The sequence below is a fragment of the Bos grunniens genome, chromosome 3, assembly GCF_055505025.1.
Source record: "Bos grunniens cultivar Pamir isolate PY7600 chromosome 3, Bosgru_T2T1.0, whole genome shotgun sequence".
Classification (NCBI taxonomy): domain Eukaryota; kingdom Metazoa; phylum Chordata; class Mammalia; order Artiodactyla; family Bovidae; genus Bos; species Bos grunniens.
This window is the reverse complement of record NC_141167.1, coordinates 43212585-43230751: the sequence shown is the minus strand read 5'-3', so window position 1 is coordinate 43230751 and position 18167 is coordinate 43212585. Positions and strand designations below refer to the sequence as shown.

The following is an 18167-nucleotide window of genomic DNA, read 5'->3' as shown; positions in this document are numbered from 1 at the left end:
CAGTCACTTAGAGCTGTGGGACTCAGGACTTCCATTAGGTCTTTGTTTTCCTGTTATTATGTTGTCTCACCATACCTACTTCCTAGAGTGGTAAGGATGAAAGGAGATAACGAATTTCAATTACAACACATTGCCAGGTTCACCATTGGCTGTCAATAAGGTCTCCTTCCAACCCAACACAGAAAAGGATGAGGCCCTGCAGAGAAGCTGCATGCTTCTTCCATGCACTGTGGTTCTCTGAACTTTAAAAACATTGTTCAACTAGGAAACACCTAAGACCTTTGCTCCCTGGCTATAGTGTAATCAGTGATGCAACACAGTGGTTATTGGGTGTGATCTAGGCTGGCAGTGAAACAACAAATTGGTGAACAAAAGTAAACATCAAAAAAGGCTAAATAAATTTCAGTACAAGAAGAGCAAGTGAGCTAGAGAAAGTGAGAAGTGTAGGGAAAAGAAACAGAAATATGAGTCATGTTAAAAAATAGTATACAGATCAATTTCCCTCATGGAGAAATGTAATGGCTAAAGCAAAAGACATGATTTAAACACAAAGAAGGTTTTTCTACTAGTAATTATACCTAGCAAGATATAAAATATATCAAACTGCAATGTTGACATTTCTAAATAGAGGAAGCATGTATATCAATGAGAACATTTAAATCTAGTTTTCCCAATCTTGTACAGTTTATTTACATATGTTTTAAACTTCATCAAATTTTATCAGCTAATGCATAAATTTCCCTTATATAATTCTGTGATTAATATTACTAAAGTTAGGAAACAGATTTGAGTGCCTAAAATGCCTACAAGTCTAAATACCTATAATAAAAATCCTGCTAGAATACTGGAACCTGATCTTATCTTTATGGGCACGTACTGGGAATGTGTGACTCTATTAGATTTAAAAGCATTTTACTGAGTGTCCACAAATCATTACTGGAGTTGAGAAAATCCAACACAGTTCTTGGCCTATGGTTCAGTTCAGTTCAGTTCAGTTGCTCAATTGTGTCCGACTCTTTGCGACCCCATGAATCACAGCATGCCAGGCCTCCCTGTCTATCACTAACTCCTGGAGTTCACTCAAACTCATGTCCATCGAGTCAGTGATGCCATCCAGCCATCTCATCCTCTGTCGTCCCCTTCTCCTCCTACCCCCAAGCCCTCCCAGCATCAGGGTCTTTTCCAATGAGTCAACTCTTCATATGAGGTGGCCAAAGTATTGGAGTTTCAGCCTCAGCATCAGTCCTTCCAATGAACACCCAGGACTGATCGCCTTTAGGATGGACTGGTTGGATCTCCTTGCAGTCCAAGGGACTCTCAAGAGTCTTCTCCAACACCACAGTTTAAAAGCATTGATTCTTCGGCACTCAGCTTTCTTCACAGTCCAACTCTCACATCCACACATGACCACTGGAAAAACCATAGCCTTGACTGGACAGACCTTTGTTGGCAAAGTAATATCTCTGCTTTTCAATATAGTATCTAGGTTGTTTATAACTTTCCTTCTAAGGAGTAAGCATTTTTTAATTTCATGGCTGCAATCACCATCTGCAGTGATTCTGGAGCCCAAAAAAATAGTCTGACACTGTTTCCCTGTTTCCCCATGAAATGATGAGACCAGATGCCATGATCTTAGTTTTCTGAATATTGAGCTTTAAGCCAACTTTTTCACTCTCCTCTTTCACTTTCATCAAGAGGCTTTTTAGTTCCTCTTCACTTTCTGCCATAAGGGTGGTGTCATCTGCATATATGAGGTTATTGATATTTCTTCCAGCAATCTTGGCCTATGGTAGGTCTTAGTAAATACTTGTTAATAAAGTATGTAAACATGCTGAGAAAAACAATAGTAATTGCTCAGATCAGTACTTTTTAAGCAATTTATTTTTATTTCATTTAGTGTTACTGCAGAAATTGGTACCTGGCATTTCATCTTCCACAGAGTAGCACATGAACTATTATCCGGCCTTTTTCAGTGGTTTTCATCATCCCCATCTGATTTTAGAAAAGATTTGCTTTTCATACAGTGTTAGTGGTAATATAAAATTGGTACAACCTCTTTGGGGATCAGTTTGTTCATTTCATTAATATTTTTAAAAAGTAGTCTTTAAGCAATTCCATTTCTAGAAACTGATACTTGCAAAAGTGGAATGGACAAGGATAATCAAAGACACATTGTTTATAAACTGAAAAAATGGCAATAATTTAAATGTCTATGGGATGGACTGCGTGAATTATGATGCATCCAGCTGACAGAATTCTTGGCGGCCATTAAAAATGAATGAGGTAAAGTCTCTTTACTGCCACAGAAAGGCCTTTAAGGAATACTAAGTGAAAAGAGAAAGGTTGCATAATGGTAATAATAGTAATTATTGTTGCTTAGTCGCTAAGTTGTGTCTGACTCTTTGTGACCCCATGGACTGCAGCATGCCAGGCTTCCCTGTCCTTCACCATCTCCCTGAGTTTGCTCAAACTCATGTCCATTGAGTTGGTGATGCCACCCAACCATCTCATCCTCTGTCAGCCGCTTCTCGTCCTGTCTTCAGTCTTGCCAAGAATCAGGTCTTCCCTGATGAGTTGTCTCTTTGCATCAGGTGGCCAAAGTATTGGAGCTTCAGCTTCAGCATCAGTCCTTCCACTGAATATTCAGGGTTGATTTCCTTTAGGATTGACTGGTTTGATCTCCTTGATTATTATTATTAGGAACACTTGTAAAGTGTGTACTATATTCTAAACATTTAACTTAACTCATTTAATTCTCATCACCACCCTAAGAGGGGGGTGCTATTGTTATCCCCATTTTACAGACAAAGGAACTGAAGCATCATATTGTCAAGTAACTTGCCCAAGGTCGCAAAACCAGGATCAGAGACAGTGTCTGGCTTGAGCATCACTGTTTCTCACACGATTCTTTCCATTTATGGTAAAAAATGTATAACAATACATATATGTAAATGTATGTGTACACATGTAAATGTATATGTATGTGTGCACGTGTGTATGTAGGCACGGAGAGTGACCCAAAGTACTCTCAAAGTGTGTTCAAAGTACACAGCCTTTGAACAGTTAGCAGTCACTTTCTCTGAAAAGTGGGTTGGGGTGAGAGGAAGAGAGCATGTGATACAAGCCTCTTTTGCTTGTTTGCTTTTGTTATGAGGGACATTATTATTTTCAAAATAATTTTTTCACAAGGGATGTTTCTCAAAATATAACTTCCTGAATATTTTTCTTCTACTACCTGCAGTTAAGGAAGAAATTTGACCATTTTTTCCCCTCATCATTGAAGTTATATCATTGATTCATTTAGCAAAAACATCTGAACAGTGCTAGGTGCTCACTGTGAAGTGGAACAGACTGTCAGGCAAACTCCTAATTCCAGAGCCCCTATCAAAGGGGATGAACAAAGCTGGGGTGGGAGAAGCACAAGAGATGACATTTCTGTGGAGGGCAAGGAGAGGCAGTGTGCAAGAAGGTACCCAGAGAGGAGAGAATATTTTGCATAAATATTGAAGGAAAAGTAAGAGTTCTTCAGGAGGCAGGGGAGGGAGAGGAAAAAGCATTCCAGATGGAGGGAATATGGGAGTAAGGACAGAGAAATAGGCAACAGGAACCTACATTATTCTTCAGGGAACTGGGTGTAGTTAGCCAAAACCTAAGGAGGAACAGGTGGGGAGGGCAGGAGCCACATCACTTAAACCCTTGTGGACCATGTTAAAAATTTCATCCTTGTGCTAGTTTTTACTAAGGAACATTCAAAGAACACAGATGTTCTCAGGATAATTTAAAACATACAGGTCAAAAGATGTTTATACAATGAACATTATCTAGCCTCAAACAGGAAGGTAATTCTGATACATGCTACATGTGGATGAACCTTGAAAATACTCTGCTAAGTGAAATGAAGATACAAAAGGACAAATGCTGTATGATTCCCCTGATATGAGGTACCTAGAATCATAGAATTTATAGAGACAGAAAATAGAATAGTGGTTACCAGAGGATGGAGGGAGGGAGCAATGGGGAGTTACTGTTTTGTAGTTTCATAATCTGTTTGAGATGATGTGAAAGTTCTAGAGAAGGGTAGCAGTAAGAGTTGTGCAACAATATACTTAACAGTACTGAACTGTGTACTCAAAAAAAGTTAAAATACTAAATTTTATATTATGCATATTTCACTATATAAAAACCAGGTAAAGATGGTAAGTTTTGTGTTATGTAAATTTTATTATAATTTTCAAATGTGGAAAAAATTGAAAAGTTATAGACAAAATTTTGGGGTAAATAATTCAAAATTACTTTTCTTTCTTGACATTAAAATTAGGTATGTCATTTCTTTGCTTCAGTTCAGTTCAGTCGCTCAGTCGTGTCCAACTCTTTGCGACCCCATGAATCGCAGCACGCCAGGCCTCCCTGTCCATCATCAACTCCCGGAGTTCACTCAGACTCATGTCCATCGAGTCAGTGATGCCATCCAGCCATCTCATCCTCTGTTGTCCCCTTCTCCGCCTGCCCCCAATCCCTCCCAGCATCAGAGTCTTTTCCAATGAGTCAACTCTTCGCGTGAGGTGGCCAAAGTACTGTAGTTTCAGCTTTAGCATCATTCCTTCCAAAGAAATCCCAGGGCTGATCTCCTTGCAGTCCAAGGGACTCTCAAGAGTCTTCTCCAACACCACAGTTCAATAATGATTTGTTTCTCTTATATACAATGTCTGCCATTTACTGAAAACTAGCTTTATATCTGGAGAAGGCAATGGCAACCCACTCCAGTACTCTTGCCTGGAAAATCCCATGGACGGAGGAGCCTGGTAGCCTTCAGCCCATGGGGTCGCGAAGAGTCAGACACGACTGAGCGACTTCCCTTTCACTTTTCACTTTCATGCATTGGAGAAGGAAATGGCAACCCACTCCAGTGTTCTTGCCTGGAGAATCCCAGGGATGGCAGAGCCTGGTGGGCTGCCATCTATGGGGTCGCACAGAGTCGGACACGACTGAAGTGACTTCCAGTAGCAGCAGCTTTATATCCAGAGATGAGGCGATGCAGGCTCAGGGAGGTCAACTCACTGACCCAAGAGTACACAGCTAGTGAGGCGGCATTTCTAGGAAACCTAAAATAGGAACTCAGCTCTTAACACCCTGCTCTTGCACCAATCCGCAAGCCAATTGATTATCTTTCTACTTTTTGGATACCGCAATACTTTTCTTTAAACAATCTCCCTTGATCTGCAAATAAGACTGTATTGTATGGTGTTTTCTGGGTTCAGAAACCGTAAGAAATCCGAGGCAACGCAGAATGCCTCAAATAGCTGTTGAATGTTTACTCTTGGTCCATATCTGATACTTTTTAAGGGCGTGGACCTTCTTTAAGAGAGACCAAAAGAGCATTCAAGTGAGTCTAGACACACGCACCTTGTTAACTACTGAGCCGACCACCTGTTACCTATTGGAGGCGGGTCTTTATTTATTTATTTTTTCCTCTTGCCGGAGTTATCTAGAAAATACGGCTTTCAGCCTTTCAGCCGCCAGCCTCCGCATCCCAGGTACGCGGCCGCGGAGAGACCCGGGGCAGGCTCGCGCGCAGGCGCTATTCGGCAGCTTCTTTCCGCGAGTGTGTTGTGCTGCCGGGAGCCCCGGTGTCCTCGAGTGGTTCTCTTAAGGTTCCTCTCCCTCTCCGTCCGGGACTCAGGGTCGCCAGTGCCCCTTCCCAGAGCCCTCTCCAACCCTTGCCCAGGCCGAGCCAGGCGCGGTCCCTACCCTCTGACCCCGCGTTGCACAATGCCCGATGAAAGTCCCCGGGCGTGTGAACCCCAGCGTCCCTGCCCCTGGGCGGAGACAGGCGGCGGCCGCGCGGGGAGCCGAGGCGGCGAGCGCAGCGGGTTCAGAGCACCGGCCCCGGCCCCGCGAGCTCCCCGCGAGCTGCCGCCGCAGACCCCCACGCCGCTCGGGCCCGCTGCCCGCCGCTTCCCTCGCAGGCCCCGCCGCCGCAGCCATGGCGGAAGTTCATAGACGTCAGCATGCCCGGGTTAAAGGAGAAGCCCCCGCGAAATCCTCCACACACAGACATGAGGAGGAGCTGGGGATGGCGTCGGCCGAAACGCTGACCGTATTCCTGAAGCTGCTGGCCGCCGGCTTTTACGGCGTGAGCTCTTTCCTGATCGTGGTGGTCAACAAGAGCGTGCTCACCAACTACAGGTAGGGCCGAGGCGGCGGCGGCCCAGGCCGCGGAGAGGAGAGGAAAGGAGCGGGCGGCGGCAGCGGCTGGGCGCCGGCTCCCTGGACCTTGGCTGCAAAGTTGGAGCTGAACAAAGTTGGGCGGGAGCCGGCGAGGGCGGGCAGGCGGCTGACACGCGCGGCCCGGGCGGAGGAGCCGGCTTGCACGGCGGCCCGGAGTCGGGGTCCCGCTCCGAGCGCGGAGCTGGGGACTGCGGGGCGTGCGTTTGGAAAGCTCCTGCCCTGCCCGCAGTGCAGCGCCCTGGAAACGCCGCTCTTCCGAGCGACGAAGCGAAGTTGCTTCGTGACTCTTCGACTCCTGTGCATGCCTGACTGGGAGCCGGAGAGGGATGCCCGCCCTTCTCCACAGCCTGGGCCAGGGTCCGGGGCTTCAAGGTTCCCCGAATTCGCTGAGAGCCTCTGGGGACCTAGGCATCCTCAAGCCCATTTAAAATTGTGATGCTGCCACTGGGACCCCTAGGCAGAAGCACGTTTTTAGAAAGGTGCGAAACCGTTTAAAAGATGTATGTCTTAACTTCCAAGAAAATCTGTTGCAGAAAACTGACTGAAATTGTAGAAACGGACAAGATGAGACAAGTGGCAGCCCGAAGCTACAAAATCAGCGGTGTTGCCTGACAAGCATCAGTGATTTTCCTCACTGATTGTCATTTGGATAAGGGCGGACGTTGGTGTGTTTTGTATCAAAATGCATTGTAAGGTTGCATTTGTAAGGTTGAGTTCGGGTTTTTCTGACGCTGTGGGTTTTTTTCTCTCTACCATTTTTGTAGATTTCCCTCTTCACTGTGTGTTGGACTTGGCCAGGTTAGTTGGAATCTTCAGCATTACGTGGTTTGTGTCGTTGGAACTTCTGAGGGTGTCTTTATGTGTGGAACAGTGAATCTGTGTTCTCTGCTTACAGATGGTGGCCACAGTGGCAGTACTTTGGGTGGGAAAGGCACTCAGAGTAGTCAAGTTTCCTGACTTTGACAGAAATGTACCTCGAAAGGTAAAAAAAAAAAAAAAAAAAAAAGCAATACTTTATTTTCGAAATGAATTCACTATGTATATTTTCCATCGGTGCCTTACATATTTAAAAATTGCAGCCTTGAAATTGCCCAGTCCAAAGTGGGTATAAAGAAGGTAAAGAATGAATGTAGTAATAAGTGTTTTTAAAAAGTCCAACAGTCTCTTTAAAGTTAAGGAAAAAAAAGAAGCCCTTAGATCTTGTATTCTGTTTTAATTAATAAACACTTGTAATTACAACCATATTGCATTTTCTGCATTCGTCTATCTAATCTAGCTGGTGTATCCTTCAGTCATTATTCTTTGGGTTTATTTTCTTATTCTTTGGTCTGTCTTTGCTTGACTCAACCTGAAGATGAAATACCTTTCCTTTTTCTGCTAATATTAGACCTGTTGGCTCTACAGTATCGTTCTTTAAAGCAAAGATGTTGTCCCATATGATTTGATCATATTCATATTTCTTTTTTTCCCCTCCATTCTTTCCTCTCTCTTTTTGCACAGAGCTCTTTATCCAGGAGTAATGTTGTTTGGGTGCTTCATAGGAGCCAAAATTGTGTGTGAGAACTAATCTTATGTTTTATGTGGAAAGAATTTGATCATATAAACAAAACTGTTTCTGTTTGAAAAGGACCTTGTTTTAGCTGTCTTTATTATTGAGTTTTGTTATCCCTTTTTAAATTTTCTAGACGTTTCCACTACCTCTACTATATTTTGGGAACCAAATCACGGGACTGTTCAGCACAAAGAAACTGAAGTATGGATAACTTTATTTTACTAGTGAGGTTAATATAGTATTAATTAATACTATTAATTAATTAATAGTATATAATATAATATAGTATTCTTAAAATTGTACTTGAATGTCAAATGTTTAACACATCGGTACTGATTCTTGAAAAAGAAAGGACCAGAAAGCTTCTGTTACTAAATAAATATTACACCAAAGGTTTTAGTTTAATCTCTTTAAGTTTGAAGAGGAAGAGGAGTTTTTTGTTTGTTTGGGGTTTTTTTCCCTTTCACTTTGATGATAGAAGCTTTAAAATGTTATAAACTACTGTGATGAGAGATTTTCATTATTTTTCCAGACATATAATAGTGAAGGATATATGTTAGGCTTCTGAGATTTCAATTCTTTAGTACAATTTTTAAATATTATATTTTAGGCAAATTTCACAAGTAAGATTAGATGTAGTTTTTCATTAACATGAGGTAGTTAAAATAACATCTGATAGAACCCTGATAAAAATATCATTAACATTTTTCCTGTGGTCATATGACTGTAGAGGCAGCGTTTTCACTTTTAGAAAGAAGCAATAGCAGTCTACTCTATGACAGTACTCTCTTATTATCTTGTAACTTCCCAATTCTTATCTTCTCCACTTACGGAGTATATGTATCAGGAACATGTGATGTTAAAAATATACACATAGGGAAACCATTTAACAGAAACCCAGGGCTTCACCACTGCCACATGAGTTAAACCTCTGGTGTAATGGGTGATTGTAAAACAGAATGGAGAGATCTCTTGAGGGTCAGAGACCAAGGTTTTTTCATTTCCTCAGACCCAAGAAACTTGACAGAATGGCCACGATGATATTTCTGGGAAGGGTTCCATGGAAGTCATGTTTATCATGGGTGGGCATCCTTTTATCCATACATCTCATTACCCATTTGGAAAGAAATACAGACCTGCTGCAGAGTGTTACTTGTGTATAGAGTTTGCTCTTTTTCCTCCATTGTCATTCATCCATTCATCCATCTATTTCCATCCATCTATTCATGCCCCATCTTTGATTGCCAGCCAAGTATAAGGCACTTTGGAGTGAGATGATAGAGTCAGAAATAATTATATTGCAAGAGGCTGTATGTTCGATTAGTGCAAGCAAAATACTCTGGGAATTTAGAGGAAAAAAGTACTGCCACAAAAGGACAATCAAGGAATGTTTTATAGGCTAAAATGATTACCAGTTTTGTTTGAAGGTTAGGGCTTGGAAGGGAGATCAGTCTAGAAAAGAAAGATCTTTCAAAGACCAACATGAATATGTCTAACATAATAAGCAGGGTAAAATTAAAAAGTGGCTGTTACTAGTCTTTGATAATAGATGTATATTTTCTACCATTTTATAATTCAGTTTTTTTTCGCTTCTAGTAGTTTTATAAAAGCAACCCTTTCAGACTTTTAAATACTTTCTATAGAGAAGTAAGGATTTAATTTAGTGACAGGTTAATCAGCATGGAATTTTTATAATGGAAAAGGTTAGCATTATTTTAAAATACTAATTTTGGAGAATCAAATTTTATTCTACCTAAGTTTTTTTGTTTGTTTGTTTGTTTTCAGCTTACCAATGTTTACAGTTCTGAGAAGGTTCTCCATCCTGTTTACAATGTTTGCTGAAGGAGTTTTACTCAAGTGAGCTAAATTTCTAATATATTTAGTCGTTAACAAGTTTTTAGCTCCCTGAAAAGGTCTCTAGCATGTGTAAGATATTCCAATCATTTGTGTTTTACTTTGTCTTTTGAGAAGTTTAAGCAGCTTTCTTCCTTTGCTATAGGAATTGATAGTTTATGACTTCCTTATGGAAGCCTGTCTGAACGTGAGATATGCTTTCAAGAATTCCTATACCTACTGAAGCCACTGGGTGAAGCTGAGTCAGAAGGTCAATATAGGTTTTAAATCATGTTCGTGACTATGCTGTTTTTCTACAAATGTGTGTGACTATTTTCTGCTTAAAGAAATCTGATTTGCAAAAATGTAAACTCAATAATAATAACATAAGAATAGGAAATAAGCATACTTATTTATATAAGAAAATAAGTCTTTGCTTCATTAGAAGCAAATTGGATATCTTTTAAATATCCAATTCCTTGGAATCATTTGTTTATAGTTTTTTTTAGAAGAAAACATTTTTGTTGTAAAATGAGTCTTTGTAAATAACTAAAGCCACATGTATATTTTTAAATTATTTTATAGGAAGACTTTTTCTTGGGGTATTAAGATGACTGTATTTGCAATGATTATTGGAGCCTTTGTAGCTGCAAGGTAAGATGTGGGCCCATATAAAACCTATGAGAGGGCATTAGAATTTGTCCATAATTACTGATAATAAATGGTTAATTACCAATGAAGAGAATTTTTTATAGACTAAATAAGAACCATGTCTTTAAAAAGTATTCAGAGACTTCAAAAAGTTAAATCTTTTTGGTTGTATGAAGATTAAGGCTAGCAAAATCATATTCTTGGGATTCTTAAAAGTTAAATTCATGTAATTTAGAGTTTATTATGCTGTCTTCTATTTATTGAGCACATACCATATGCCATTCAATATGTTGGTATTTTACACATACTATTTATGTGTTTTTCACAACTACACTGTATGGTATGGGTATTATTTTCCTATTTATGTTAAGGAAATGAAAATCTAAGTTCCATAGCTTGCTCGAGGTCATATAGCTATTAGATGACAGACCTGGAGTTTGAGTCTATGCCTGACTGCAAAGCCTGTGTGCTTTTGTAAACCGTGTGGCATTCTTTTCCTTTGCATGCTGCTAAAGAAAATAGTGTCGTAGAGAAGACAAGTGATCATGGATTATTTGCCTTATGGGATAATAAATAATAGAATTGCTTTATTTGGCTTCACCTAAGGCGTCACAATACCAAAACTTGGATATTCTATTAAATTATTAAAGCTTTTTTCCATTGTTCTTAACTTTTAATTTTAAAATGAAGAAAATGTATATCCAGAGACTCAGAAAATTAGTGCTCGCTTTGGCAGCACATATACAAAGACTCAGAAAATGGAAATGATGAGTAGAAGTCTTTTTACTCAGCCCAGATCATGCATGTATGGGCTTGCTGATGCTGTAGATTCTACCTGACATACATTTTCCATCCGGGAGTTCCAGTGTGCTTCTTGAATTGGCTCATTGACCTTTATCATATCCCTGTAATACAGGTGTGTTTGTGGGTGAATATGTCAATTCTGTTCCACCCTAACTCTCCAAGTAAAATTTCATTCTAAAAAAAAAAAAAAAAAAATAGAGTAATTAGTTACTAGAATTTTGTTATATAGCTGACTGCTTTTCCCTCTAGGTAATCTTGCCTTCTTGGAGAGAAATTCGGTGTGAATTGCCTACCATTCTTTTTAAAGGTGCCCTGCTCATCTTGGATCCCACTGAAGCTGGTGGGATCCAAAATCGAACCAAACACAGAAGTTTCTCCAAGCTAACTCTAGCCTGCAAAAAGTTTCTGAGGCAGACTGCTATCTGGGCCAGGCTTATCTAATTAGAAACTTTTACTTGGGAAAGAAATTTGGAGGAAGAGTTACAGGGTTGTCAGGCTGCTTGGAAGAGGGAGGGGTCATCAGGTAGTTCTGCCTGACATTGCAGTGGCATAGAGCTCCTCAGAAGTCTGTCCCATGGAGTAGCTGAACTCCAAAGAGATAGCACCTTTGCAGAATCACAGAATGTGAGGCCCCTGTTTTAGTTAGGGTGCTAAAGTATGCAGATGGCACACTCTTCTTAGATTTTCATTTCTTCTTTTCAGTTTACTAAGTTCTGCCTGGTTCTCTGCAAAATACTAAGAAGCTTCAGTTTCCCTAGTCTCACTAGTTGTATGTAATATGCTCACTGGGCAATTATCTTTAGTATTTGCATCTACACTGCATGCTTAGACACTAGTGTGACGTGATCTCAGAACTAACTGCAATCCACAGTTCAGAAATTCCACCGAGTGGCCCAGCCATCTGTGCAAGATAAACCTATCTTTTGTGTGAACCTTTGAAAAATGCCCTGTTAACAACTTCATTCTCCTTTTGGTTTCCTTATCTGTGAAACTGAGCTGTGATGCCTTCTGCTTGCTTCAGATGTACTGTAATGGTGAATTTGGTTGGTTCTGTCTTGCCTGACTTTGAATTCAGAATAGTGTGCTATTAACTGACAAGGTTGATTATTGCTAATGACTGTGTTTAAACATTAGTGCTTCTCATTTCTGCAGACTCCCTTACTGATTATGAAATTGCAAACTGTAACCTGGAACCAGGAAATACTAGTAGCTGATAAAATGTGTAATATTCACTTACGTAGATAAACATATGTTCTTGGAAATATTGTAGTTCAAACCTATTTAAAATTTAATGCATGTTCTTTAAATGTTAGTTGTTATTAAAGTGTTGTTTATATTTTGCAGCTCTGACTTGGCATTTGATCTGGAAGGATATGTTTTTATTCTGATCAATGATGTCCTGACAGCAGCAAATGGTGCCTACGTAAAACAAAAATTAGATTCAAAAGTAGGTAGCAATCTAATGCTTCTTTAAGAGATGTTTACTGATACTGGGAATGGTCATGTCAGTCCTTCAGGGAAAAAGTGGAGAATAAAGGAAGATACTTAGGAAAGATGAGAAAGACTAGGGAATCTCTGAGGGTAAAAATGCCTGGACCTTGGTGCTCATGTAAGAAACTTTATTTTCTAATTAGCAATTAGATTTTACTGTTGGCTTTTTTGGAAGGGACTGGGTGAATATTGACTTTGAGTGGGATAGTGATATAAGAAATGTTCATTAGAGAAAAGTGTCATGAATGTTCATGGCTATCTCCTAGAGGACTTGGTGAGGGACCTGCACAAGAAAGAAGTATCTGGAAGCCCTTGAGCGGATTTCAGAAGTGATTTAGAAGCAGCTGCAGAACAAGAATGGACTTTGCATATTTGTCCTACAGACAGTTGTCCCTCAGTGTCTTTGGGGGACCGGTTCCAGGAACCCCTGAGATTACAAAAATCCTTGGATGCTCAAGTACCTTATATAAAATGGAATAGTATTTACGTGTTGGAGAAGGCAATGGCACCCCACTCCAGTACTCTTGCCTGGAAAATCCCATGGACAGAGGAGCCTGGTAGGCTGCAGTCCATGGGGTTGCTGAGAGTCGGACACGACTGAGCGACTTCACTTTCACTTTTCACTTTCACGCATTGGAGAAGGAAATGGCAGCCCACTCCAGTGTTCTTGCCTGGAGAATCCCAGGGACGGGGGAGCCTGGTGGGTTTCCGTCTATGGGGTCACACAGAGTCGGACACGACTGTAGTGACTTAGCAGTAGCAGTAGCATTTACGTGTAACCTATGCGCATCCTCCCATATACTTTAAATCATTTCTTAATTAACCTAGAAGATCTAGGGACAGTACAGATCTATTTCCAACACCTTTTCTGTGAATATACCTTTTATGCCTTTTTTCCATTTATTTGCTTTGATGGCTATGTGATGATTGCATTTTAATGGGGGCTACTATTAAAAAATTTTATCTTTGTACTATAGCTAGAGAAAAGGGAGCAGTTTGAGATTTAGTTTTGCTCTGTGTTTTTGCTGCTTTGGAAATAGGTAGGAATAATAACATTTTATTAGTTCACCAGCCTTAGCTGTCTAAAACAGTACTGTCCAGTACAATTCTGTAATGATGGAAATCTGTTATTTCTTCCTATCTGTTAATGGTAGCACCTAGCCACACATAGCTGTTGAGCACTTGATAGGTGATGGCCTAATTGAGGAACTGCAGTCATAGTTTAATGTAATTATAATTACATTGAAATCGCTGCATTTGGCCAGTGACTACTGTGTTAGCACAATCTAGAGTACATCCTCAGTTCAGTTCAGTTGCTCAGTCGTGTCCTCACTCTTTGCAACCCCATAGACCGCAGCACACCAGGCCTCCCTGTCCATCGCCAACTCCCAGAATTTACTCAGACTCATGTCCATTGAGTCGGTGATGCCATCCAACCATCTCATCCTCTGTTGTCCCCTTCTCCTCCCGCCTTCAATCTTTCCCAGTATCAGGGTCTTTTCAAATGAGTCAGTTCTTTGCATCCAGTGGCCAAAGTATTGGAGTTTCAGCTTCAGCATCAGTCCTTCCAATGAATATTCAGGACTGATTTCCTTTAGGATGGACTGATTGGATCTCCTTGCAGTCCAAGGGACTCTGAAGAGTCTTCTCCAACACCACAGTTCAAAAGCATCAATCCTTCGGTGCTTCAATCCTTCTGTCCAACTCTCATACATGACTACTGGACTACATCCTAGAATGTAGAAGAAAGCGAAGATGGTTTCTGTATTCTGTATTTATTTCCAGGGGTGTCCTTTAGTTCCTCATTCAGAAATGAGTTATGACTTACTTATATTAGAACTTCTAAGCATATTAATCTGCTTTTCATAGTTCATGGATTAGGAGCAACAATCCTATCTCAAGGAATAGGCTTACCAGCAGTATAAAAGTTTGGCTGATAACAGGAGAAACAGGAAAACTGACAGTCAAGTGGACTACTCAAACATGGCGACATCATGTAAAAACACAGTATAATCATGTTTATGATGATGGCCTACATTAAATTTTAGTCAATGTCCTCTGTTTAAGAGGACAGGAGAAAAGATATTCAAAACAGCAAGTAAAAAGAAAAAAACAACAGTTTGGCCTTTGTCAGTTGTCTGGATGGGGTGTGTGTGTGGGCATCCTCTACTTCCTGGATAACACATCTCTTGCTGAGGGGGACCTGATGTTACGGGTTGCTTTGTCCCACTATGGCTTTTTTCTTGCTGTCTTGCTGTCTGAGATGCTTTTTAGTAAATCTGGAGTTTTATTACCTATAATTTCAGAACTACTTGTAATCATGGTCCTTTGAGCATGAATCCCATGGCCTAAGGACTTAGTGCTGTATTTCAGACCTGAATGCAGCTATTGAATTTAAAACATTTTCAACTTTAAAGAACTCATACAAATAACATGTATTTATAATAGAAGTGGTAGCAAACATAGATAAACAAGAGGAAGAAAATATAAATCTCTTAATTCCACCATTGAGTGAGAAGCACTGTGTCAGTAGATACCCTTTTGTAGGAACGTGTGTGTGTTTATATATGCATGTACACACTTAACTATGAGAAAAACTTAAAAGAGTGATGATACGTAATGTTTTCTAATTTGTATTTTTCATTTGGTACTGTTTGATGAGTACCTTTCTCACCAGGCAGTGTTACTAAACATTTTTAGTGGCTGCATAATATTTCATTGTACGGGTATATCATAGTTTAATCAACTAGTTTTCTATTGTTGTATCTTTGTTTCCAGTTTTTCAAAGCTTCTTTTGATAAAGCACAGGGAACTCTGCTCAATATTCTGTAATAACCTAAGTGGGAAAAGAATTTGAAAAAGAATAGATATAACATGTATGTGTATAACTGAATGACTTTGCTGTACACTTGAAACTAACACAACATTGTTAATCAACTATATGCCAATATAAAATAAAATTTTTTTAAAAATCACTGAAGAAAAAAAATCTGCTTTTGAGAAGGTAGTTTGACTTTTCATATCAGTTGGTATCTTTCAATCACAGAAGTTAGGCAGATATTATGGCCCTATCCTCACTACTCCTTTATCCCCTAAAGTCTAGGACTGCTTTTTCAGGTGACAGCTTCCTGCTGAATGTCCCAGAACTGTGTGAATCACAGGTAGACCCAGAGTTCTTATAGGTTCCCTGTGTTTGAAGATGTGTGCAGTCCTTTTTTGCTCCCAAGTAGCTGAGGGCACAACTAGGCATACCATGTTTTGGGAATTGTAGGGTAATGGTCATCTTTTTCTTTGCTTTTTTTTTTTTGGAGTAATCTTAGTCTTCATTATACTTCCCATGTACATTTTCAGAAATAACTTCAGAGATACTGGGAAGTTATATCTGTCTGTGTTGTTCTAGGTGTGAGTCTGTGTGTGGATCTGGCCTGCCTTCTCTCTGAAATCTCACTGCTGTGTTTCTGGAACAGCCTAGGACTTACCTGGGGACTTTTGATTAAGTTTTGGAAAGGGAAGGGCTCCAAGGACATGTCTCTGTAGAGATGTATGTTTTTTGTTCAAAATAACTTTTCTCCTTGCTGTTTTGAGACAGCCACTTGATACCATTTTTATTTCTCTGATTTTAAGTACTCAAGGAACTTATGTCAAATAAACTAAAAATCTTGTAAGTTTGCTTTTTTTTTTTGAAAGCTTAGGTTATTTCTTAGTGTTTGCAAAACTTCTGACTTAATGTGCTATGTATATTGTGGTGTGTGTGTATAAAGGGGGTGGTGCTCTGTTGAGGGTTGTCTCCATCTATCAGCTGGAACCAAATGAACCACCTAATTTTTTACTCTCCTAGGAGCTGGGAAAATATGGTCTGCTCTATTACAATGCACTGTTCATGATTCTGCCCACCCTGGCCATTGCATATTTTACGGGAGATGCCCAAAAGGTAAGACTTTCTAATTATGGCTTCAATCATGCCTTATGTTTTGGAATTTTATTTTTATTTGTATGACCAAAAGGTAGACAGTTTGGTTGTTAAAAAGTAATGTTCTTACTAAGTGACCAAAAACCAAGAATTTACTTTTTAGCTTGCTAATGTCATGCTAACCTTTTTGGATAGTACTAAAATAGCTTAAAATAGCTCTGGCTGTCAACATAAAAATAGTGCATGCCGTCTATCGTCCTTCTCTTACGTGCCAGAAGGTTAGAGGAGGGGAACTTTTACATTGCTGCTGAACTACAGAGTAGGAGTAGTAGCAGACTATCCTTGGAAAACAAAAAATCCAGAAGTAGTAGAATTCATCAAACCTAAACAAAATGCTTGGCATCTCCAGAAGCTCTCAGTTTTGGTGACAGTTGTTATGCTGGCTTAAATCCCAGACTGTTTTTTTCCCCTCAGGAGATATTTAGCCTAGTGGTGACTTAACCACATAAATAGCAACTAATATGGTAGTTAACTCATTTTCTGCAAATGTCTAGCTAAATCCAGAATAACATAACAAACTAAATCCAGACAAGAATTTTTCTCTGAAACAAATGCATATTCATAGGATACAAATTGGTAACATTTTGTTAGAATTCACAAAATTTTGAGAACTTAATGGAAATCTAGAATTCTGCCAAGGATTTCTGTACCAAAATTCCTTGTAATGATTCCCCTAGGCTAGTAGTTTCTTCGGAATAAATGTGTTGATTATTTATTCTAATGACAGTGACAAATTCCACAAAGCAGTCAGAACCAAAGTAAAGCAAAGGTTTTTGGAAATAGGCTGTTAAAAAAAAATCAGCGGTAGGAGAAGAGTGACTGCTTATGAAGCTTTTTTTTTTTTTTTAAAATCAAGAGCTCATTCTTGGAAAACTGGAATAGAACATATGTAAATGTTTTAATGAATAGAGTGTTGAATAAGTTTTTTTGTGGCTCTGAAAAAAGTGGGAAGAGAAACTAACATTTATTGAATTCCTGTTATGTGCTACTCACTTTATGTATATATAATGTAATATGGTCCCCAAGGATTCCCTGATCACTCAGTTGGTAAAAAATCCACCTGCAATGCAGGAGACCCCGGTTCGATTCCGAGGTTGGGAAGATCCCCTGGAGAAGGGATAGGCTACCCACTCCAGTATTCTTGGGCTTCCCTTGTGGCTCAGCTGGTAAAGAATCCGCCTGTAATGCGGGAGACCTGGATTTGATCCCTGGTTTGGGAAGATCCCCTGGAGAAGGGAAAGGTTAACCTACTCCAGTATTCTGGCCGGGAGAATTCTAGGCACTATATAGTCCATGGGGTCACAAAGAGTTGGACAAGATTGAGCGACTTTCACTTTATGGACCCCATAACAGCTATAGGAAGTTTGAATTAACCCTACATATATTTTTTTAAATTAAAATTTATTTTTATTTTATTTATTTGGCTGCATTGGGTCTTAGTAGCGGCACGTGGGCTATTCAGTGTTAGTTATGCAGGATCTTTAGTTGCTGCATGTGGGATCTAATTCCCTGATCAGAAATCAAGCCCAGGTCCCTTGCATTGGGAGCTCAGAGTCTTAGCCACTGGACCACTGGGGAAGTCCCTGAATGAACCCTATTTTATTAATGTGGAAATAGAGGTTCAGAGAGACCGAATAT

At 39.9% G+C, this 18167-nt stretch overlaps 1 protein-coding gene across 10 annotated transcripts in view; it reads left to right on the top strand.

The window, feature by feature from the left end:
• Positions 1–5511: 5511 nt before the first annotated feature.
• SLC35D1 (solute carrier family 35 member D1) overlaps positions 5512–18167 on the top strand; it is a 47963-nt gene continuing 35307 nt past the window's right edge. For 2 of the 10 annotated variants that reach the window (XM_086390490.1, XM_086390491.1), the window contains exons 1-8: positions 5591–6186; positions 6993–7026; positions 7124–7210; positions 7914–7981; positions 9566–9637; positions 10199–10267; positions 12413–12515; positions 16398–16490. In XM_086390490.1, the coding sequence (XP_086246616.1) occupies positions 5777–6186; positions 6993–7026; positions 7124–7210; positions 7914–7981; positions 9566–9637; positions 10199–10267; positions 12413–12515; positions 16398–16490 (936 nt within the window). In that variant the 5' untranslated portion in view covers positions 5591–5776. Of the gene's footprint in view, positions 5535–5590; positions 6187–6360; positions 6708–6992; positions 7027–7123; positions 7211–7913; positions 8010–9565; positions 9638–10198; positions 10268–12412; positions 12516–16397; positions 16491–18167 lie in introns of those variants that run through there. The other 8 variants (XM_086390494.1, XM_086390492.1, XM_086390499.1 and 5 more) reach the window with 8 other exon arrangements.